At 31.2% G+C, this 22,018-nt stretch overlaps 1 protein-coding gene across 1 annotated transcript; it reads right to left on the bottom strand.

Moving 5' to 3' along the window:
* Nucleotides 1–384: 384 nt before the first annotated feature.
* On the bottom strand, nucleotides 385–20,603 carry LOC134717576 (E3 ubiquitin-protein ligase TRIM71-like). The gene is made up of 11 exons (XM_063580069.1): nucleotides 19,810–20,603; nucleotides 19,005–19,061; nucleotides 15,375–15,390; nucleotides 13,233–13,298; nucleotides 10,347–10,349; nucleotides 9,087–9,089; nucleotides 8,020–8,022; nucleotides 3,814–3,819; nucleotides 3,298–3,300; nucleotides 1,270–1,284; nucleotides 385–396 (listed from the first exon to the last, which is right to left on the bottom strand). The coding sequence occupies exons 1-11, from the start codon at nucleotides 20,589–20,591 to the stop codon at nucleotides 385–387; spliced, it is 966 nt and encodes a 321-aa protein (XP_063436139.1). The 5' UTR covers nucleotides 20,592–20,603.
* Nucleotides 20,604–22,018: the final 1,415 nt, after the last annotated feature.

The raw sequence follows: 22,018 nt of genomic DNA, 5'->3' as shown, positions 1-22,018 counted from the left end.
AACCGATTCAAAAGAATTTCTTTTTGTAGCAACGGATAATAACGCATTAGATTGTGCTGTGTAATAATTGTATTCATCAGAGTGCAAGAGTTTTTAATTAGTAGTATAAGACCATTCCAAAGAACTGTGTGATGCAACACGTTTGTGTTCAAAACAGAATTGTAGCAACAAAGTCCATTCTTAAAAACAGTTGATTCACTTTTAAGCAAAAATTTCCAAAATACATTATTTGGATGTAATTGAAATCTTTGCATAAGTCAAGATAAAAAAGCTTTTAAAAAGAAAACGGTATACATGTGTCACAGTTGTTTCATTTGAAGGAAGTTCCTGGAATATTTATGTTTCTAGCAAATGTTTAGTTTCTAATTGTCTCTTTACTGGACTCTATTCCTCACACTGAAAAAATAAATATAATTGTTATTTTGAAATTATTAGAAACTTTTGTTCGTTTATTTGTTTAACTAAGCATTTATGCACGACTTAAATCAGCAGACACTTTGGATTGTGTTCGCTTTCAATAAGAACTGCCTCTGTCACTAGTACTAGTTGAACTATAGAATATGCTCGGGTTCTATGGTCGGGTTGTTGTCTCTTTGGCACATTCCCCATTTCCATTCTCAATTTTACTATTGTTTAACAGTACACGACAGTTTTAAGTTGTTTATATTGTTCCATTGCTTTACTCGTATACATATTATAGTTCTGAGTTTCTCTGGGTTTTTGTTTGTGATCCAGATTTGTTTAAGTTAAATCGATTTATGACTATCAAACATCAGATACTACTGTTGCCTTTATTTAATATATATATATATCTAATATATTTAATGTAAGTGTTGTAGTATTTTGTGTTCGACAAGTATGTATTCAGTATGCTAACGTACCAATGTTTTCAAATATAAACGATTTGTAAATGAGACAGACATAAGACTGAAATAGACAAAATAGTGTCCGCTAAGAGACCTACTTGTAGAATACAAGTTCTGTCATGCGTTATCCTGTTATCTCTTAAGAAAGCAACTAAAAGAGATTAACACAGGAAACTGGTGTTCTCTGCCTGTTCGTTGCGACCAATGTTGTAATTTTGACAAACTGTTTCATAATCATTGTTGATCGAAAGTAGCAAACACATTACAAACGTGATAATCGTTTATAGGTCATACCGGTATCAATTCTTTTAAAATCTCTACATCTTTGCATGACTAATTCATGAAATGTACTGTCAAGCAATAGAAGAAAAAAACTGTTCAAAGTTTTATCTGCAGTACTTACCCTCCACATGAACAGCTAAAATGAGAAAATACCATATTATTTAGAATGAGACGCTCAAACTTACTTATCGAACTTATCTAAGCGAGGTACACATTTCACATATTGTCATGTACCGATCTGTTTAGCTTAGAATATGGTACTTTAGTGCCCATTGCTTATAGCCATGAGGTAGCCTAGTGTTGAAATGGGTACTACCACTAATATCATTACGTTTTTCCTTGACAACTGTTTAATTGGCAATATTTAATCACATCTTTTTTTTACTTTCTTGTTTCTTGATAAAGGACTTTTAATTAAGGCGTAATAAATACGATTATCGTATCCACGTATATTTGATTTCCAGTAATTTAAGTAATTTAAGTTATTCTCAGTAACTATGGTAACATTGTTCCATATGTTGAAATTATATATCAACAGTCCAACATACAGCCATTTTTCATTTATATCCAACATGTATATAAACAAATGCCTAAAACTATTTGTATAATAATCGGTTGGTAAAGTGACACTTATCAACAACACAAAATCGAAAATTGATGGGTTGATATTGTCAATGTTATCATACTTGTATGGGTTGTACTATTTTAGAACCAAACAGTACCATTAATGTGTATACGTACACTATACACTTATAACACAAACTATATGATAAACTACGAATTGATTACTGTATAGATTTTTCAGAAGTAATGTCATGGTATAGATTCCTGTATACAGAAGTAACGGTTCAAATATAGGTATATGAATGTGAGGTATGAGTCCCAATGATACAACTAATCATCTAAAGAACATTTTATGAAAGTAAATAATTATAGATCAAGTCACGGCCTTCAACAAGGAGCATTGGCTCACACCGAACAACAAGCTATAAAGGGCTCCAACATAACTAGTGCAAAACTATACAAACGGAAAAACAAACAGTCTAAGCTACATAAAAAACGTATAGACTTATAGACAAATATTAAATGTAATGCTATTGTAAAGCTAAAGGCATGAATATACTTTCATAAGATACAATTGACAATTCCTTACAAGGAAATTACCGTCTTATATAATGTGAGGGGACTGAAAAGAAAAAATATATTCTTACAACCTGATTTCTGAATCACAAATACCTTCTGCCAAAGTTTTAAGAAAATCCTATGAAAGTTTGACACATTATTTGATATGTAACAAACGTTAACCCTAGGCTCATATCTAACATCCTCGAGAAAAAGTTGTCCTAGTGTTGATTCAACAAGTTATGTAGATATAGGAAGATGTGGTGGGAGTGCCAATGAGACAACTCTTAATCCAAATAACAATTTAAAAAGTAAACCATTATAGGTTAAAGTACGGCCTTCAACACGAAGCCTTGGCTCACACCGAACAACAAGCTATAAAGGGCCCAAAAATTACTAGTGTAAAACCATTCAAACGGGAAAACCAACGGTCCAATCTATATAAACAAAACGAGAATATGTGTATGTTCTCTATGGCCATTTAATTCTTCAAATATGTAAGTAATTACACTTCATTGGCTTTCATTGTCTCTGCTGTCAGCGTTTCTCATGCAGACAATTGCCAATAAAACAACCCCGTTTTTTTACTGTTGTTTTGATATAAGAAGATGTAGTGTGAATGCCGATGAGACAACTCTCCATCTAGATAACAATTTAAAAAGTAAAAAAAAGAATATGTCAATGTACGGCCTTCATCACGGAGCTTTGGCTCACATCGAACAGCAAGCTATAAATCGCCCCAAAATTACTAGTGTAAAACCATCCAAACAGAAATACCAACGGTCTATTAGTCTCTTTATACTTTTGCCATGGTATTGCCAGTTTACATTTTACTTCTGATTTTGAATGTCTCTCTTTTATCTTTCGCCTCTTTAATGGTGGAAAGTGCGTCTGAAATACATCATTTAAGTTGTGGTTTTATTGTTTTTCTTAACTATGGTACCAACACCATTACAACAAAAGCCTTATATCACGAATTGTCTATGTACGGTACGGTATACTTATCTTTTTTCTACTTAAAACTTACGTGCTGTAAAAGAATACAAAAACATAATTATTGATTACAGCATACAATTCTGCAATGAATTAACCAATTTTAATTGAATTACTTGAATAAGTTACAACTAACAAGTCCTAACTAGCAAATAACATTCTTTTATAATGTGAAGGGACTTGTCTTGTATCAGACATCATCTGTAATAACATAATCGATACTAATTTTCTGTACCAGATGCGCATTTCGACAGTCAATGTCTCTTCAGTGATGATCGAGGCCAAAATGTTTGAAAATCCAAAGCTAAACTAAGATATGAAGAGCTGTATGCGAAATAGAAAGAAAAAGTATAGCCAAAGCCCAAGGGATTGCTTCTTTCACACGAATGTGTTTTGTTATTTATATTTAATTGTGTCTTTAATTATTCGATCTTTTTTTAATATAAGTTTCCATTTAATAAATATCAGATACAATTTTGAATATCACATGCTCTTTTATTTTTCATTTTGTTTAAACTTATCACAACATACTTATCTGGTTGGTACTTACATGCGCCTGAAAAAGAAATATAAATACAGTTAAAATTTGATGAATAATATGAAAGAACAACGAAAGGGGAAATACTCATCTAAAGGCACCAGATATATTTTAGTTATGCATTTTAGGTTTAGCATTTTGTCTGGAAATGTTTATCATATTTAGAAGAAATTGTAGTTTTCTGAATGTATGAGCTATTAAAAAAGAGTAAAGATATACAAACAAATGGCAAATCACATGATGAACATGAATATGTTACTTCCATAATAATTGTAAATGGATATTTAAACCTCAGGATCAATTATATATTTGGAAATTATAACCATCATGATAAAAAAAATACTTCTGTTTGTTTTGTATTCTATTGTGTCCAGTTGTAACTTATATAACAATCATGTTAGAAAAAAACAATACAAACGATTTCTTACTTTTATCGATTGCGTCTGTATTATATTTATTGGCGAGAAAACAAACTTTGAATTGGATTATTTACGATAAAACACTAACAACAAAGACTATCCGATAAGCGAAGTTTTAATAACTATCTATGATGAGTTTATTTATGAATTTATCAGATATTTCACATTGTATAAAAAACGATATACAGTATTAATAAAGCCCAAGTTTCATAAAAATCAATGCAGGTTTTAAAAATATTTCAAGTAAAACTAAATTAATTCAAAACCATCTATAAGAAAAAGACTGAAAATGAAAATATATTTTCAAAACCTGATTTCTGAATCATCAATACCTTCTGCCAAAGTTTTTAAGAAAATCCTATGACGGTTTGACAAATTATCTGATATGTAACAATCGTTTACCCTAGACTCCTATCTAACATCCTCGAGAAAAAGTTGTCCTAGTGTTAGTTCAACCAGTGTTGTGTATGTTCTCTATTGTCATTTAAAACTGTATTGGCTTTCATCGTCTCTAAAATCACCAAGTCTTTTTTTTTTTTTTTTTTTTTTTACTGTTGTTTGTCTCTTTATACTTTTGCCATGGTATTTGTTTAGTTTACATTTTACTAATGATTTTGATTGTCTCTATATTATCTTCCGCCTCTTTAATTGATGGAACGTGCTTCTGAGATACATCATTAAGTTGTGGGTTTATTGTTTTACTTAACTATGTTACTACCACCATTGCATCAAAAACCTTACATTATAAATTGTCTATGTAAATGTACGCTATACTTATCTGTTTTCTACTTAAAACTTACAAGCGGTTAAAAAAACAAAAAACATAATTATAAATTACAGCATGCAATTCTGCAATGAATTTACCAACTTTAATAGAATTACTTGAATACTTAATAAAAATATAGAAAAAGAACATTTTGTTAAATGACAGTTTCTTCTATTATACTCCTGTTTTTGATTGACTAATACAAAGGAGGCAATTAATTCTATGACAGGGCTGAGCAGGATACCATGTCTTTGAACGTCACTGCCTGGTGAAGACTTATCAAGAATCGGTAATTTAAAGGACAATCATATATTTAATTTATATTAAGTAATGATGCCAAATAACTTCAACAGTTTTGGTTATTATATGTCATAAGTTTTACTCATTTTTGATTTTGTATTTTCAATGAAGGTGAATCTAGAAGACAGGAAATGACATCAGATTACGTTTTGTTTTATAAACTGTGGTTTATCTGTATGTCTCACTAGGATTTAGCCATAGCGGTGCAAGTTTATATCCGACCAATGCTGTTGAATCTCTCTTTGATATCTTTCGCCATTTTATTAGACGGAACGAGTCTCACATATATTATATTTATGGTATGTTTATTGTTTAACTTTACTACACTTACAACACTTTATGTAATGTAGATATATAGAAAACAACACAATCCTGATTGTTGTATTTTGTAATCATTTGATTGTATTTTTGTCGTTCTTGGTACAATTACGTTATGCATTTGAATGTCTCATGGTATCTTCTGATTCTTTTGTAAACACACCGCACGGCTATCATATATCATATTATAAGCAGGCTTATTGTTTAACTTCACACACTTGTATTACTCTCTTTATATAATGAACTACAGTATATATGTAATACTCAAAAACGTGTCCTTCCCCCCAAACGTGTCCGATTCCCCCAAACATGTCTAGTTGAAAACTGCGCCAAAGCGTGTCATTTATATAAACGCCCAAACGTGTCCATTTCTCAACTAACCCACAAACGTGTCCATATCAAGCATTATTTGGTTATTGCTATTTCATTAACGTATACTAATTTTACCATTTCATTAAAAATGTTAGCACTTTTTCAAACCGGAAGAATAAAACTGGGTTAAAGTGGGGGCGTCATTTCGACTATATCGTATGTGAATTGTAAGCAGACATGTTGAGTTAAACTGTACAGTTAACGGGTCAAAGTGTCCCTTTCTCTGCGCGTTTAAACTTTAATGTTCTCTCTAATTATGCATGATTTTCAATCAACAGTCTAAAGTTGATTTATTCAGTAGAACTGGAAAAAAAAACATTCAAACTTGGCATGAAATACTTGCAACTGGACAAAACGCAACCAGCAGTCTAAAGTTTATCTGAACATTAATAGAACAGTAAAAACATTAAAACGTGTATGTTTAAATGTAAAAAAAATAAAAACAAGTAGTCTATGTTCTCTCTAACATGTCTAAATAGAACTGCAAAAACATTAAAACTTGTATGTTCTCTCTAAATATGCATGACATACTTGTAACTGGACAATACGCGATCATCAGTTTAAAGTTAGTTTAAAGTGAATTTGAACAGTACAACTGTAAAAACATTAAAACTTGCAAAACTATTGTGCGCTCTTAATATGCATAAAGTACTTGCTACTGGACAATACATAATCAACAGTCTAAAGTTAATTTATACACTACAAAATAAATTTGCAATTAAAACCGGCGTAGATCACATAACAGTTATATTTATAAAAACAAATAACTATAAAACTTATGCATGAAATATTTGGCACTGAACGTTATGTTTTTATTGTGTGTCTTTAGTGATGGTGGAAACCTAAAATTTATTAAAATACAGGATAGCCAGTTTATGATTTGATGAGCTTTTGAAATACACACAAACTATTGACAAAAGTGAAGAAAAAAAACGCTGTTAAAAGCCCGCCATGCAATATTCGGATAAATATAAAGGCATCATCGGAGTTTGAAGGTACAAAATAATTAACAAAGTTAACGATTAATTCAAATCCAGAACTATATGTATGTTTGCTCTAAATGAATATGAAATCTTTGCAACTGGACAATAAGCAACTGCAGTCAAAGTTACTTAATAATAACAGATTAATTTTGCAATTATGATAATCATGAAAAACCTACATTGACCTAACTTAATCTGATAAATGACAACTTCATCACGTGTGTCTCCCATCATAGAATTGCCGTACACGTTATCAGCAAATTATTTAGGAGATACATGTATTAGCGCTAAAAGACGTGTGACGTTTTGGCGTTAAATATTGGACACGTTTTGGCGAATAACAATTATCGGACACGTTTGGGGGTTGTGAAGTCGGACACGTTTGGGGAATATTGTATATTTCGGACACGTTTAGGGAGAAAAGACACGTTTGGAAGAATCGGACACGTTTGAGGGGAAGGACACGTTTGGGAGTGTTACATGTATAATTATGTTTTTCTGTTTGTTACTTGACACTTACACGCTGAACAAAAATCAGTCAAATTAATCATTATAGTGAACAGCAAATCATTCAGGCGAAAGCAAAAATCGTCTTTGGATTTTATTAAAAAAGTAATGCAATAAAAGTACAATACTTTGAGACTATCGAGTGTTCTGTCAGATAATTCAATAGTAAAGTCATTAGTATGAGTTATATTTTGTTTTCTCATCTTGCCTCATAGTTATTTAGATGATTTCACATTTTAAAGCTATGCTCGCGTCTTCCATACATCATTTAAATGGGCTATTTAATGTTCACTAGTACTTAACTAATTGGTACAAATATCTTTATATAATGACCTACATACACAATAATACGCTATACCTGTCTGTTTTCTACTTGACACTCACTTGTTTTCTCTCATTCGATAAACGACTTTCGAACAGCGGTAATGAGAATATTTCTCACTTAAATGTTATGTTCTTTGTTTAACTTTGTAACAGTACTAATACCGTTATATACAAATTAATTCATTTTGAAGTGCACGTTATACTTATCTGTTTGCTACTTGAACCTTACCAACTGAAATAATCAAATAAATAACCATATAATACAGAATACAATTAACAACGAATTAAGTTATCTTCAATACATTAATTGAATAAATTGTAACGTGATAGGAGAAAACTTGTAGATGACAGTTTGTTTTTGTCATATTTTTGAAAGGTATATTCAATAAAATATAATGATGCCAGTTATTGAAAAGTAACAGTTGTGTGATTTGGCGCTTTGCACATTTATAATTTGTTAAGAAACCAAAAAAAAATGACGTCAGGTCGATATAATCATATTATTGTTTGTTTTTTGTATTCATTTGATTGTCTTTTCGTCGTTCTGGGTACTAAATTATAACGTTAAGCGTTTGAATGTCTCTTGGTATCTCCCGCCTCTTTTGTAGACATAACGCACGGCTATCATACATCATATTATACGCATGCTTATTGTTTTACTAGACATATTTGTATTACTCTCTTTATATAATGAACTACAGTATATATAATTATACATTTCTGTTTGTTACTTGACACTTACACGCTGAACAAAAACCAGTCAAATTAATCATTATAGTGAACAGCAAATCATTCAGGCAAAAGCAAAAATCGTTATTGGATTTAATTAAAAAAGCAATGCAATAAAAGTACATCATTTCGAGACTATTGAGTGTTCTGTCAGATAATTCAAAAGTAAAGTCATTACTATGAGTCAGATTTTGTTTTCTCATCTTGCCTAATAGTTATGTTGATGATTTCAAATTTTAGAGCTATGCTCACGTCTACCATACATCATTTAAATGGTTTATCTAATGTTCACTATTACTTAACTTATTGGTACAGATATCTTTATATAATGACCTACATATACCTTTATACGCTATACTTATCTGTTTTCTACGTGACACCTACTTGTTTTCTCTCATTCGATATACGACTTTCGAACAGCGGTACTGAGAAAATTTCTCTCTCACAATGGCATGTTTATTGTTTAACTTTGCAACTCTTCTAACACCTTTATATACATATTATTACATTTTAAAGTGCATATTATATAAGTGTAAATTACTTATCTGTATGCTACTTGACACTTACATCCTGAAACAATCAAATATATAACCATTACATACAGCATACCATTTAGAAAAGAATTAAGTTGTCTCCAATATAATTATAGGAATAAATATTAATGTGAAAGGAGAAAATTTGTAGATGACAGTTTGTTTTTGTCATATTTTTGAAAAGTATATATAATGATGCCAGTTATTGCAATGTAAAAGTTGTGTGATATGGCGCTTTGTACATTTATAATTTGTTAAGAAACATAAAAAAAAAATGGACGTCAGGTCGATATAATCATATTGATGTGTGTTTTCCAAGGACATATACTTCAATAGAGAGACGAAAGATACCAAAGGGACAGTCAAACTCATAAATCTAAAACAAACTGACAACAGTTTTGGTAACTATACAGGTTTACACATTTCTGCTTTCAGCATTTCCAATGACGGTAAATGTATTAATCAGTGCATGAAATCACTCAATTTGTTTGACGACTGTTGTTGGTGTTTTTGTAGGATTAGGATCTAGCCATGGCGGTGTCAGTTTATATTCGACCGATGCATTGGAATGTCTTTTTGGTATCGTTCGCCTCATTTGTAGACGACCCGCGAGTCTCACATACATCACGTTAATGACATGTGTATTGTTTTACTTTTATTACTGAATTAATCACACGTTATGTAATGAAGATGAAGATACATATAGGAAACAACGCAATCCTGATTGTTGTATTTTGTATTCATTTGATTGTCTTTTTGTCGTTCTGGGTACTAAATTATAACGTTATGCGTTTAAATGTCTCTTGGTATCTCCCGTCTCTTTTGTAGACATAACGGGTACTATCATACATCACAATCATGACATGTTTATTGTTTTACTTAACACTTTTGTATTACTCTCTTTATATAATGAACTATAGTATATATAATTATACTTTTCTGATTGTTACTTGACAGTTACACGCTGAACAAAAACCAGTCAAAATAATCAATTTATTCAACAGCAAATCATACAGTTAAAAACAAAAAATCGTCATTGGATTTAATTGAAAAAGTAATGCAATAAAAGTACAACATTTTGAGAATATCGAGTGTTCTGTCAGATAATTCAATAGTAAAGTCATTACTATGAGTTTAATTTGTTTTCTCATGTTTCCTCATAGTTATTGAGATTATTTTAAATTGTAAAGCTACCTAACTAATTTATATAAATATCTGTATACACCAACACAATCAAACAAACCAACATATACAATAATACGCTATACTTATCTGTTTTCTACTTGACACTTACAACCTGAAAATGTCAAATAAATAATTATAAAAAATTGATAAATAGACTAAATGTAATTGAACAAGTAATGCAGTAACATGGTGAGTGTGCGGTGCAAACCCTGCAATGTTTACGTGCTGTATACATAGGAATGTGACAAATGAACAAACATTCGACATGACACTTCTATATTTTTACTTAGTGTTTTGTCCGAGCAACATTTGATTTACCTATCCGATATGGTAACTAGATAGAAAAAACTTTTAACCACAGTTCACATAAACTGGACACATAGTAAACGTCGCAGAGTGTCTTTATCAACGAGACAACATTATTCATTAATCTTTTTTTCATGAATTTTTAATTTGTAAAACCTTGTATTTATATATGTGCAATTAATCTCACAACGTTAGTACATCAACATGATTGTTTTGTTTGATATGTGTTTCTTTAAATCTCTATAGTATAAACAATGATTGTTTTTTTTTGTTCCTGTTTCTTTTTATATTTCTAAGACATGTGGTTCCCAGTTTATCATGGATATATAAGTTTGACTCTCAATCTGGTATCTTTCGCCCCGTTTTTGGTACATGCATTAACTTATGTAGAAAATGATGGATTTAACCTTGTGTTATAACTAGCTGAACCTATTAATCGTATTACAGTATCATATGATTCCAATAAATTGACAACACTATGCACGGGTAAGCAAAATAATAGACACAATGGCTTAAAATGGTATTTGTTTTCGATTACAGTATAATAGACGTTAACTGTTTATTTTCTCGAAATATGTTTTAAACCAAATACAATGGGCATTCGAAAATCATAAAAAACAACAACAACATACACCATAGCAAAGAAAAAATTTAAAAAAAGCCAAACAACACGTTTGATAAAAAGAAACAAAGAACACTTAGACCTAGCTTTCGTCGTGTTGCTCAAGTCACAATCTATGGTAAGCTTATTTTTGGAACAATTTGACGAATTGCGAATTTTTAATATTTGTCTTTTACAATAGACGTAGATCATACTTACATATCAGATCTCTCTTCCTTTCTGAAAGATGAAACAGATCAATGGTATCAGTTACACATTCTAAACAAAAAAACTGATAGATAAGTTGCTGTTTATCCAGAAAACATTTCCGAAGCAATACTAATAGTTTCTATAAATTAAAGTCAGTTTACTTTATTGTACCACCTATTGTTGAATTGTATTGTGAGATAAACATGTATGAATATTACATTATCATAACATTGGCGGCATAAACCTTTCTGCATCTGACAATTAATGTTTCAAAAGTGATAATTGACTCAGCAAATAAAAGGGTCTGAAATTTAATGCCAACGTAAATCGTCTAAATTCACAAATTTGTGCTGCGTTTAGAGCTTTACGTCCTCTACATTATGCCGTTTCAGCTTTTTTAAATATGTGAAACATTCCCAACGAAAAAGGAAAATGTCGAGTAGTTTGTAATAAATTTCAATGTAAAAATATTCTTAGTCGTTTATGGTTGAGGATTTTGGTTAAGCTGTTCAATTTTTCTCTGGAAATTTCATCCAAACTAAACTGCAATATTGTACAAATGAGTATTGTATTGCTTGACCTTTCGACAATTGTCATCACACCATATATGTCTCACTATAAGATTGACTACAAAGTAAAATTGAAAATGGAAATATAAATGTGTCAAAAAGACAACAACCCGACAAAAAGGAGAAAACATGTAAGGCAACCTATGGGTCTTACAGACAACGAGATAATCCTGCGCTGGCGTTAACTGGCCTCTTAACAAATCGTTTGTACTAACTTAGTTCCATTGATGTCAAACCAAACTGCAAAACACATACATTAACTGAAATTAAATTTGAAAAAGACTAACAAAGGCTTATAGGCTCCTGAACTTGGACAGGTGCAAACATCTGTTCAATGTCGACACAACAAGCACACAGTTATCCCGACAGTGCCAATAATGACATCAGTAGTTTTCCGCAGTTCAACGTCATACAAATTTGGAGAGAAAACAAATCCCGGTAACAAATCTAAAACTGAGAGTCCCACACCAATTACAAGAAGTCACAATGAAACAACAGAAACACTGAACTGCAATACAAACAAAGGGCAAAACAGCATACATAGAACCCAACTATTTGAATACAATTTCAATATTCCTGACTTGAAACAGAACATTTTTATAGCCATTGGTGTGTTGAATCTAGTTTTAAGTCTAAACAAACCTCGCGCGCTTAACTCAATTTAAAAGAGTCTGATGTCAGAGAAGGTAACTAAAAAAACCTATGCAAAATGCCAATGATGCGTATATCAACAAAGACAGTTACTGACATGCATGCAAGCTATAGACCACATCTTAACTGATTAATAAATGAATTTCTTGTTGGTCTTTTGTGGATAGTTGTCTCATTGGCATTCATACCCCATCTTCTTTTTTATATTCTCCATATTATGCAAATCATGCAAATCATGCAAAATACCCGTGAATGATTTAGAATCAAACCACCAAATGCGCCCTATGAGTGATTAAATATGAGTACCAAAATATGGCGTCCAGTATTATTAGTAAACATCCATTTTCATCACTGCTGACGCAGGCGAACCTATGTTGCTCATTACATTTGTGTAAATTATTTACAAGTTAACAGATATAATGCTGCTCTATATCACTCTTATTGGTTTGTGCATCGATGTTTCTTATTGATTTCTTAAACAGTCCAAACATCTGTGTGGCGCAAGCCAATTACACATGTCACCAGTTGCATTTTTCGAGATAAAAGACCCATGTATTTTGCACTTCATTGACACTTTGAAATCATACATTTAATACGCTAAATGATATAGATGTACAACTTTGTGTTATGTCCATAGAAACAATTATTATGAACTTACCCACACTTGGTACATCTGTACAGGTATTTTCCTTGCTCCTTTGGTATCACATCCTGCTTGTAAGCACTATAATGAGCAACACAATTGATTGACTTAAAATTTACTCTATTCCAAGATAATATTAAAATCTAACAAGCTGTTGCTAACTGATACTTACATAAACAGTGCAAAAATATCATAAAAGCATTTGAAATATAAACAAGAGTCATAAACAAAATTAGCCAATCTCGAATGAATTGAAATGATAATTTATATAAAAAATAAATCAACTTACACCTGGACAGAGATACATTTGTTTTACTAGAAAGATATATTTCTTTACTTCAGAGATGTTTTCAATGGTTCAGTGTAGAACAGAATATGTTTACCCACAAAGAGTATCACAGTTCACCATTTGTTGTCGTTACGTAGTATACGTAATGTTTGACAAGAACTTATAATTAAGTTCGACTTTTATTTAGCTGTAATGGTCGTATTGGTGTATGTCGTTCCTTTAAACAAAATTAGATGACATCAACTATAAACATATTCAATTTGAGGTCATATATATTTTATCTTTCCAATCATTATAGAATTATTTCTGATTGCATACGCTTTCCCTCTATTTCCCCGTCTTTCCTACAGACACTTACAAACTGAATGAAATGACGAACTATTTTAATTTAACCATTCATAAAACAGCATATGTGTAATCTCGTTTCAACTTGTTGAAGAAATATATACGATTACTCAAATCATTTTGTAATGACTGATAGTTCTCAATTATACCATACTATCGAAACCTCTTGTACTAATTTCATATGCATTTCGGAAATGTAACTGATAGAATCATTCACCCCGTCAACAAAATTCGATTGTGAAAGTGACTACTGAATTCGTTAATTTCTGTATCAGCAGTCGATTGTGAATAGGGTAAATGTGACTGCTGAAATCTTTTACCCCTTCATTGTGAATGTGAATGATGGCGTGGTTGAACTGTTTATTGACAGTCGATTGCGAATAACTTTGTGAATCAATAATATTTTTTATGGTAAAAAGAGGTGACAATATCACAAATAGTGCGGTGACAGAGGTGTAGAAAGTCGTCTAGATCGCGAGTTTAATGTACCAAATAAAACACGGCTAAAATTGTCTTAACTTAAAGACAAATATGTCTTTTTTTAATTTTTGCCCTGTCGTCAAAATTTCGTACGGTCACATTTTTCTAAAAAGTCGTTTTAATGACTAGTAGTATATTTGAGAGTTTCAACCCCCCTTTTTCAAAATAAAACAAATGTGTATGTTTGCTTACATGTAATTGAAATAGTTTTTCCTGGAGCTATTTTTATATGTCAAAGTATTCTATTCAGTATTTTATTTTCTTCTAATCTATGAAATTTGCGAAGTTTGGACTATCTAAAATCGAGGTAATTTTAATTGCAAATTCCGACACAAACTTTAGTTTCTTCTTCATAGTAGTAATAAACATTAACCCATAATATTTTAAGCATATAATATTTCATAAAACTAGTAAGTGATAACAATTTCGGAACCAAAATATCAAAGAAACGTTACGAAATCAATGGAAAAGAATTGAGTAAAAAACTTCAATTTCAACATTGAACTCAATCAGCAGTCGATTGTGAATAGGGTAAATGTGACTGCTGAAATCTTTTACCCCTTCATTGTGAATGTGAATGATGGCGTGGTTGAACTGTTTATTGACAGTCGATTGCGAATAACTTTGTGAATCAATAATATTTTTTATGGTAAAAAGAGGTGACAATATCACAAATAGTGCGGTGACAGAGGTGTAAAAAACATTGAACTCAATCACTTGATTTTGCCATGTGATTATGGACTTTCCAAATTGATTTTCCCCCTGAGTTCAGTATTTTTGTGATTTTACTTTTTGCCTTCCGTCACATATTGTGTATTAGTCAATAATTTTATCTCAACTGAAATATGAAATTACTACCTTCTTTGCTTTATATACACATGTTTTCAATTAAAGTGCACTGATATATGCCACATACTTTGTTTGTATATGTTTGTATTCTATAATTTCTTCTTATAAAACATCAAAAAAGACTTATTGTAAAATCAAAATAATTAACGGATAGTTTCAGTAAATATTCCGTGATATGTTAAGTTCGTTCCAACTTGCTCCATTATAAGTCTAAAATAGAGACAAAAGTCGTTAAATTTTATGCAGTGCTTAATATGCCAAAAATTATTTAACCAGTATAGGAAAGTCGATTTTGAATCTGCACTTGAAAAAAAGATTGGATGAGGTGAACATCAAGGTGTTGCATGCGGAAGCTGTTAATTCAAAGAACTCTGTGCAGGAAGTTTATAGTTGTTTATGTTAGAAAAGTTACACAAGTAAATATATTTGTTCCCCCTTTTAGAGTGAGGAAGCTTCCATCTGTCATTTAATGACGACATAAAATTATCGGACTGTTGTCCCTCAGTTTCGGGTATTTGTACGCGTTCTAGAATGCAGTCGCTCAACTGGAGCGCTTGTATATTTTGCTGCAACAAAACATTTTAGTAAGATCAAAAAACAACTCAAGTTTGAATCAGATGAGCGTATCAAGAATGTTTTATTCGTGTCAGATAAAGTTAAAGTTGAGAACAGTTTCCCGTCCATCTTTTTAACTTCAAGCACTACGGTCATTACGGTTGCATTACAAAATATTTGCTAAAAAACAAAAAAAAAACAAAAACAAATCGAAACCCGTAGAAGCAGATATTTCGGATTACGATACTGCTTTTACTAATTTCAGTTTGGCTATTGAGAACGATTCAATGGTCATTCCTCATGACACCGTTACTTGATACATATAGATCTTTTCTTCCGGCTGATTCTTATTTGAAATATTCTACTTGTAAAATGCTGTCTAAACTCATTAATTTCTATAGAAATTCAGTTGTCAAACATCTTTAAGGCAACTATAACATAATTTTTAGTAGCAAAATAACTATTTGAGATGCCATATCAACTGCTAGTCAATTGAAAACTGACCTCAAAATCTCAATGACAACTGTAATAGATATAAATAACGGACATATATTTCATTCCGCTGCATTTATTCTTCGAAAAGACTTCGAAACTCTACAGAAGAATACCCAACTTCGGATGAATTGTCTTTTCCATCTTCAATTCAGTCAATGCCTTCGTATTTATTGCAATTTATTTTATGCTTACTCGATGAAACTGCATTCAGGCAAGACTTTTCTCTGGAAATGGCACCATAACAATTGCGTAAATGTATACTATGACGTTACGCGCGATGTTCGTACCTTATTGGAAATTCTGTGTAGTTGGCAAGATGCAAGTCCAATTATATAATTTTGTGATATCATATCCATTGCTATTGTACGTATTTTAAAAAATAAAGAATTTTAAAATAAAAACGAAAAAAATAATCGCTGAAACTATGTTTTTTGCTGCATGCGACAAGCTTCACCTTTAAAAAAAACGACGATTTTAAGGCTGTCCCGCGTAACATAATTCATTTATTGTAACCACTAAACTATCATTTTCGTCAAAACGTTTTTTCCATTATTAAACAGAATGTTTCCTTCAGTCTTTTATGCACTTTTTATGATGTTATGATGACGTCATTGAAAAACCCGCGTTCCATATAACAAGAGCAAATCTGTCCCACGGGGAAAAAAATGGGATTCCAGATTTGAGAATCCCAAAACTTTTATCTAAAATGATAAAAGTTTAGTATTTGCATTTACTACATCAATGTTAATTTGCTTAATTTTATGAATTTAAAGACAAATATCCTGAAAAATGATATATAGTAATTTATGAGCGATTTTTCAAAGGCTTACAAAGTTGTCGCACCGCCATTTTTTGGCGTAAAAACGAACTTAACTCAAATGTACGTCAATTGTTTGCTTATCAGTGCTCTTATAATGGTAGTACCCTGTCGGTACTTGTAAAGAAAAACTCAAAATAATGTGTTTGCTTTGACCAGAACCTTATATGTGCAGAACTGTGGCCATGAGTGAAATTGGTAGAAATATTAAAACATGTCTTGGGACGGTTGATCAAAATACAGATGATGGAGATAACGGTGGATTTGGTATAAAGCTTGTTGCACTGGTACAAAATGTACCCACAGTTCCTTCCTCGAGGTTAGGGGAGTGTTGGCGCGACTTTAAAAAAGTTAAATCCCGCCACATTTTATTTGTTTTACAAGTCACGCGACGGTTATGCAGTGTTTGATGTTTGTTTCTATATACTATATTTGTTTGTTTCTTTTTTATTTTGTATATTAATCAGGCCGTTATATTTTTCTTTTGTTTTAATTTATTCATTTCAGGAATCGAAGACTATGCCGTATGAATTTTACTCATAGTTGAAGCCCGTACAGGACCTTTATTTGTTTATTTATGTCTCATTTGGTCTTATTTTAAGAGTTGTTTTATTTGCAAGCATATTAAATGGTTTTTTTTATATGGAATACTTTTGAAGTTTGTGGTACGTTGCAAAGGGAAAAAGAGGGGATATAGGTACAAAACCTATACTGTAATAGATATTAACCAGAGTAGAAAACACAACAACAGATACTACTATGGAAGCAGTAATAATTGTGAAAAACGAGTAGTCGATAAAAAAAAACTGAAGTATCCGCAAATTCAATTTGAGGTAATATTTGACTGTAGTTTTCTATTGCTTTGGTTTGATACCTCACCCAACATGATAGTTTAAAAAATAATTTTAAAGTACTGTTCTGCATGACACTTAATTTTTACCTGAAACTGAAAACTTTCATAAGGTTAAGGTGCTCTAAACATTTTATAGGTTGAAAACTTGATTTATGAAGTTTTGTTTATAAAACATCGTTTTAGTTTTTTTTTTATTCTCAATGATTAAGGTTTATGTATACATTTAATAACAAACGTTACTACAGCCAAAAACAGTATCATTTGTGTTTAGATAGAGTTTAGAAAAAAGAAAAAATGTCAAAATTGAAACCCTCCCGAATTTTCACAGCTTTTTACATATGACCTTTGACATTAATTAATAAAAAATGTGACCATATCAAGTCCTGACGACAGGCATATTATTATAGTTCGCGATTTCCTCTTTCCAATGATATATTATATAGATGTGTAGTCGGTGGGGAGATTAGATTAAAAAAAAATCTGCTTTCAGTCACCGCATTAAAAGAGCTCATTTCTATAGGAGAAAAGATATGACATACAAAGACTATTTACAAAAAAGACAAACTACACTTAACAAAACGGTATGGCTTTGTTATGTTGTTGTAAAACAGTATTTCGTCTTTTGATTATACGTGCCTCAATAGTCCAGATAAGTGTGATGAATGTCTTTTATGTTTTGGTTATATCGTAGAAGTTTAAAGAGGTTCTAAATATTTCAACTAAACACGCAGGCACATTTCAACGAAAATTAAATGCAACAAATCTAAACAGTATTGAAAATAATTTATGCTTATATTATGCGTTTGCATATCTTAAGACGATTTATTTACTCAAATGCAATTGTGCTCGAGTCAGTGTGTTAAACGTACGTAAAGAGGAGAGACATAAACCAGAGAGACATTATAATTGATTTATGGAAAATAAAAATAAACGGTAAACTGATGTACACAATATATAATACAAACTTAATCAGAACCCTTGCAACGTCAAATGGTGAGGTATGCAAGAAGATAATGTGTAATTCACTCAAACGTTTGATAACAAGTTTACATTGTCCAATACGTCACTTTAAAAACTGTATAGTATACAAATATATTTCCCTACCTCTTTGGTGAAGGCAATTCTCTTTCTCTGTTCATTGGTTGTTGTGTACGCATTTCACTGAAAAAAGAAGAACTGAAATTTTTACATTTTTTTCTCAAAATGTTCTGTCAAGTGTCAGGAGTATGACAGTTGTTAACACATAGTCATTTTCTTTGTATGTTGGTGTTTTTTTGTGTAGCAGTACAGTGTTAATGTTGTTATGTTGCTTTCCACTTGTAATAAATGTGTTTTTCTTTCACTTTTGTTCGGATTTTTTTCCAGTTTAATCGATATATTACTAGTGTAAAGCGGTATACTTCTATTGTCTTTATTTGTGTTATAATATTGCATAAACTGCATACAATTAGAATAACATATTTAAATAACGAGAAAAACAGTTATATCTGTACTAGTTTGAGAGCAAGTATCTTTGCATTTCTACATAAGTTTACGTATTGTCCAGATTGGTAAATGTCCATGTATCAATACAACTTAGGATGTACACTGCCATATAATACAAATTAAAATATACACTGTCATATAATACAACTTAAAATGTACACTGCCATAGACCTCGCATTTATCTACTGGAGCACAATGTGAATCCATAATATTAAACAATACATTTGTAATGAAAACATATTTGTATTTCATGAATTATCTCTTTTTCGTTTTTGATATCATATCCCCACATAAGTTGATATTTAAAAAAAACCATAATTGTGATTTTGAAAAATACGTGTCTCATTAAGATGCTATGGGTATATTAAAGCATGTATTACAAATACAAAACATGCAAAATGCTCGTTATTTTTAGTAAAATTACCTGATTATGCAGTTACCAAACAGCTGTTTAATGTCGTTATCTGTTGCGGACTTAGCAGTATACTGTATCCTAGGAAATGCAGGTGTAGGCTTTACCTTCAGCTTTGTGATGTCGTCTGTAAGCTTCTGTAATGACTGCAACAATTTTCCATCGTTTCGGGTCTTGTTTAGTTCTTGTTTCTTCTTATCTAAGTCGCGTCCTGCCTTCAAATCCATTTGAGTTTCTTCCAATAGCTTTGTTAATTTGTCTCTTTCCTTCCGTGATTGATCCTTGACCGATGCAATCTTCTCTGAGATACATTTATCAACCATAGCCTTTATCTTTGTACCTTCTTCTGTAATAGCTTTGACTATTCCTTCCACCTTCACATCAAATGTCTTCAGACCTTCTTCTAGCAGCTTCATGTTTTGGGTTGTCTCATGTACCTTACTGTGCAGGTCTGTTGTATTCTTCTCCTTCAGCTGTGATATGCTGTCGAGAAGTTTGGAAAATGCATGCCCTAAGTGACTGCCAGTCACACAACTGCTACATACCGCTACGTTACAGGTATTACATACAAAACTTACGTCTTCATTGTGGTCTTTACATTTTGATTTAACTTCCGGTATAACATCAAAGGAAGATTGAAACTGGTGGTTCTTTGTCCCTCTCTGTCGTTTATGAAAGCCTTTACAATTGTCACAAAAGTACTGTTCACACTCTAAACAGTAATGAGATCCAGATGCACTAACACATATCTCACAAGTTTTAGATGCTGCCTGTGCCATTTTGTCACTTATCATGTTAACGTTGAATGTATAATACACAGGTAATGTATATAACCAATGACTACAATGTTCTACATTTAAATCAATATCGGTTATATATGTATGTCGTATATTTAAATGAAACACTCCAAGTTATAATTAGGATATCATTTGAATATTTTATATAAAGACCTCATTGTGTTGACTAATGGGCTTTGGTACGGCTTTATTAATGTATTTGGTCATTGACCTAGCTTTATGATAAACTAATGTAAACATAATGTATATGTTCCAGACCGTATGATTATTAGGACCGGACGCGTACGAGAATATTAAGAAATTAGTCAAATATATTAGATATAAATGTATATGACAGATCAACTTATGTCTCAAATTAATAGTAAAAGTTCTACAGTTATTGACATAAAATCCAAATATTCTAACTATTTTTTTTTAAATATACGCTTGTAATCTATTAATTTCCTGTATCTAATCATTAATTGCAGCCAAGTATGGTAATCAAAATTGAAGTTATCGGAAGTAAACATAATGTGGGAGGACAATTGTTTCCGAATATTTATGAAATTTACAAAAAAATGAGAACGCAAAGGAATATGCATGAACACAACATGTAAATTTAAAAAAATGTAATGTCCTTTGTAAAAGCAAGTATAACCTTGGGTCAGAGTAACAATATAGAATTCATTGATATACAATTAAACAAATATTTAATTTCAAATGTTTGCTTATTCACTTTACCCATTTAATTGTAATGATAAGACTTTATATAGATAAATGTATAAAAATAAGACTGATAAAATGTTTGTTTGAATTTAACCAATATGATCCCAGAACATGTATGGTCAGATGGACCGTACGCGTATGGTCGGACTGTACGAGTATACGTATACGGTCTGGACCGTACGCGTACGGTCCAAATACTCACATGGTCTGAAACATATATAAACAATTACAAGTATAATTATATTATTATAACTGCAGTATGTATAGATAGACTTATCACACTGTAGGAAATATTAAATCGTTAGCCAGGGGTGTACGAAATCATAAAAAGATTTATGTCAAAAACATATAATTTATACAGCAAAAGTTTTATTATATTCACGAGTCCTACTTTTTTTTAAATTTTATATGTATAATCAAGATAAAGATTTAAAGGAAACTGTTCTACAATTTAATCAAACCGTATCCGCTCAATATATGTTCAGTGTTAAGTGATTTCTGATTTGAGACAGCTGTGATATTCTCAGGTGATATTAGTCGTTACTAAATATCAAACTGAATAAATTGTCTACCGGAAACGTGGAAAGATCACACATCTTTCGTTATACACAGTAACTAGCATAGTCTGAAAATCTGTTAAACTGATTCGAATTATCCATATAAATATATAAAATATATATATTAGTACAGTCATTCCTTAAGTAAATTACGTCCCGCAA

Source organism: Mytilus trossulus, chromosome 5 (assembly GCF_036588685.1).
Source record: "Mytilus trossulus isolate FHL-02 chromosome 5, PNRI_Mtr1.1.1.hap1, whole genome shotgun sequence".
Taxonomy (NCBI): Eukaryota; Metazoa; Mollusca; class Bivalvia; order Mytilida; family Mytilidae; genus Mytilus; species Mytilus trossulus.
This window is presented reverse-complemented; position numbering and strand designations above follow the sequence as displayed.

Coding starts and splice junctions, on each gene's coding strand:
- LOC134717576 (XM_063580069.1), bottom strand. CDS start 20,591: ATGATAAGTGACAAAATGGCACAGGCAGCATCTAAAACTTGTGAGATA. Junction 19,062..19,809: donor TTTGGTAACTGCATAATCAG/GTAATTTTACTA, acceptor TTCTTTTTTCAG/TGAAATGCGTACACAACAAC.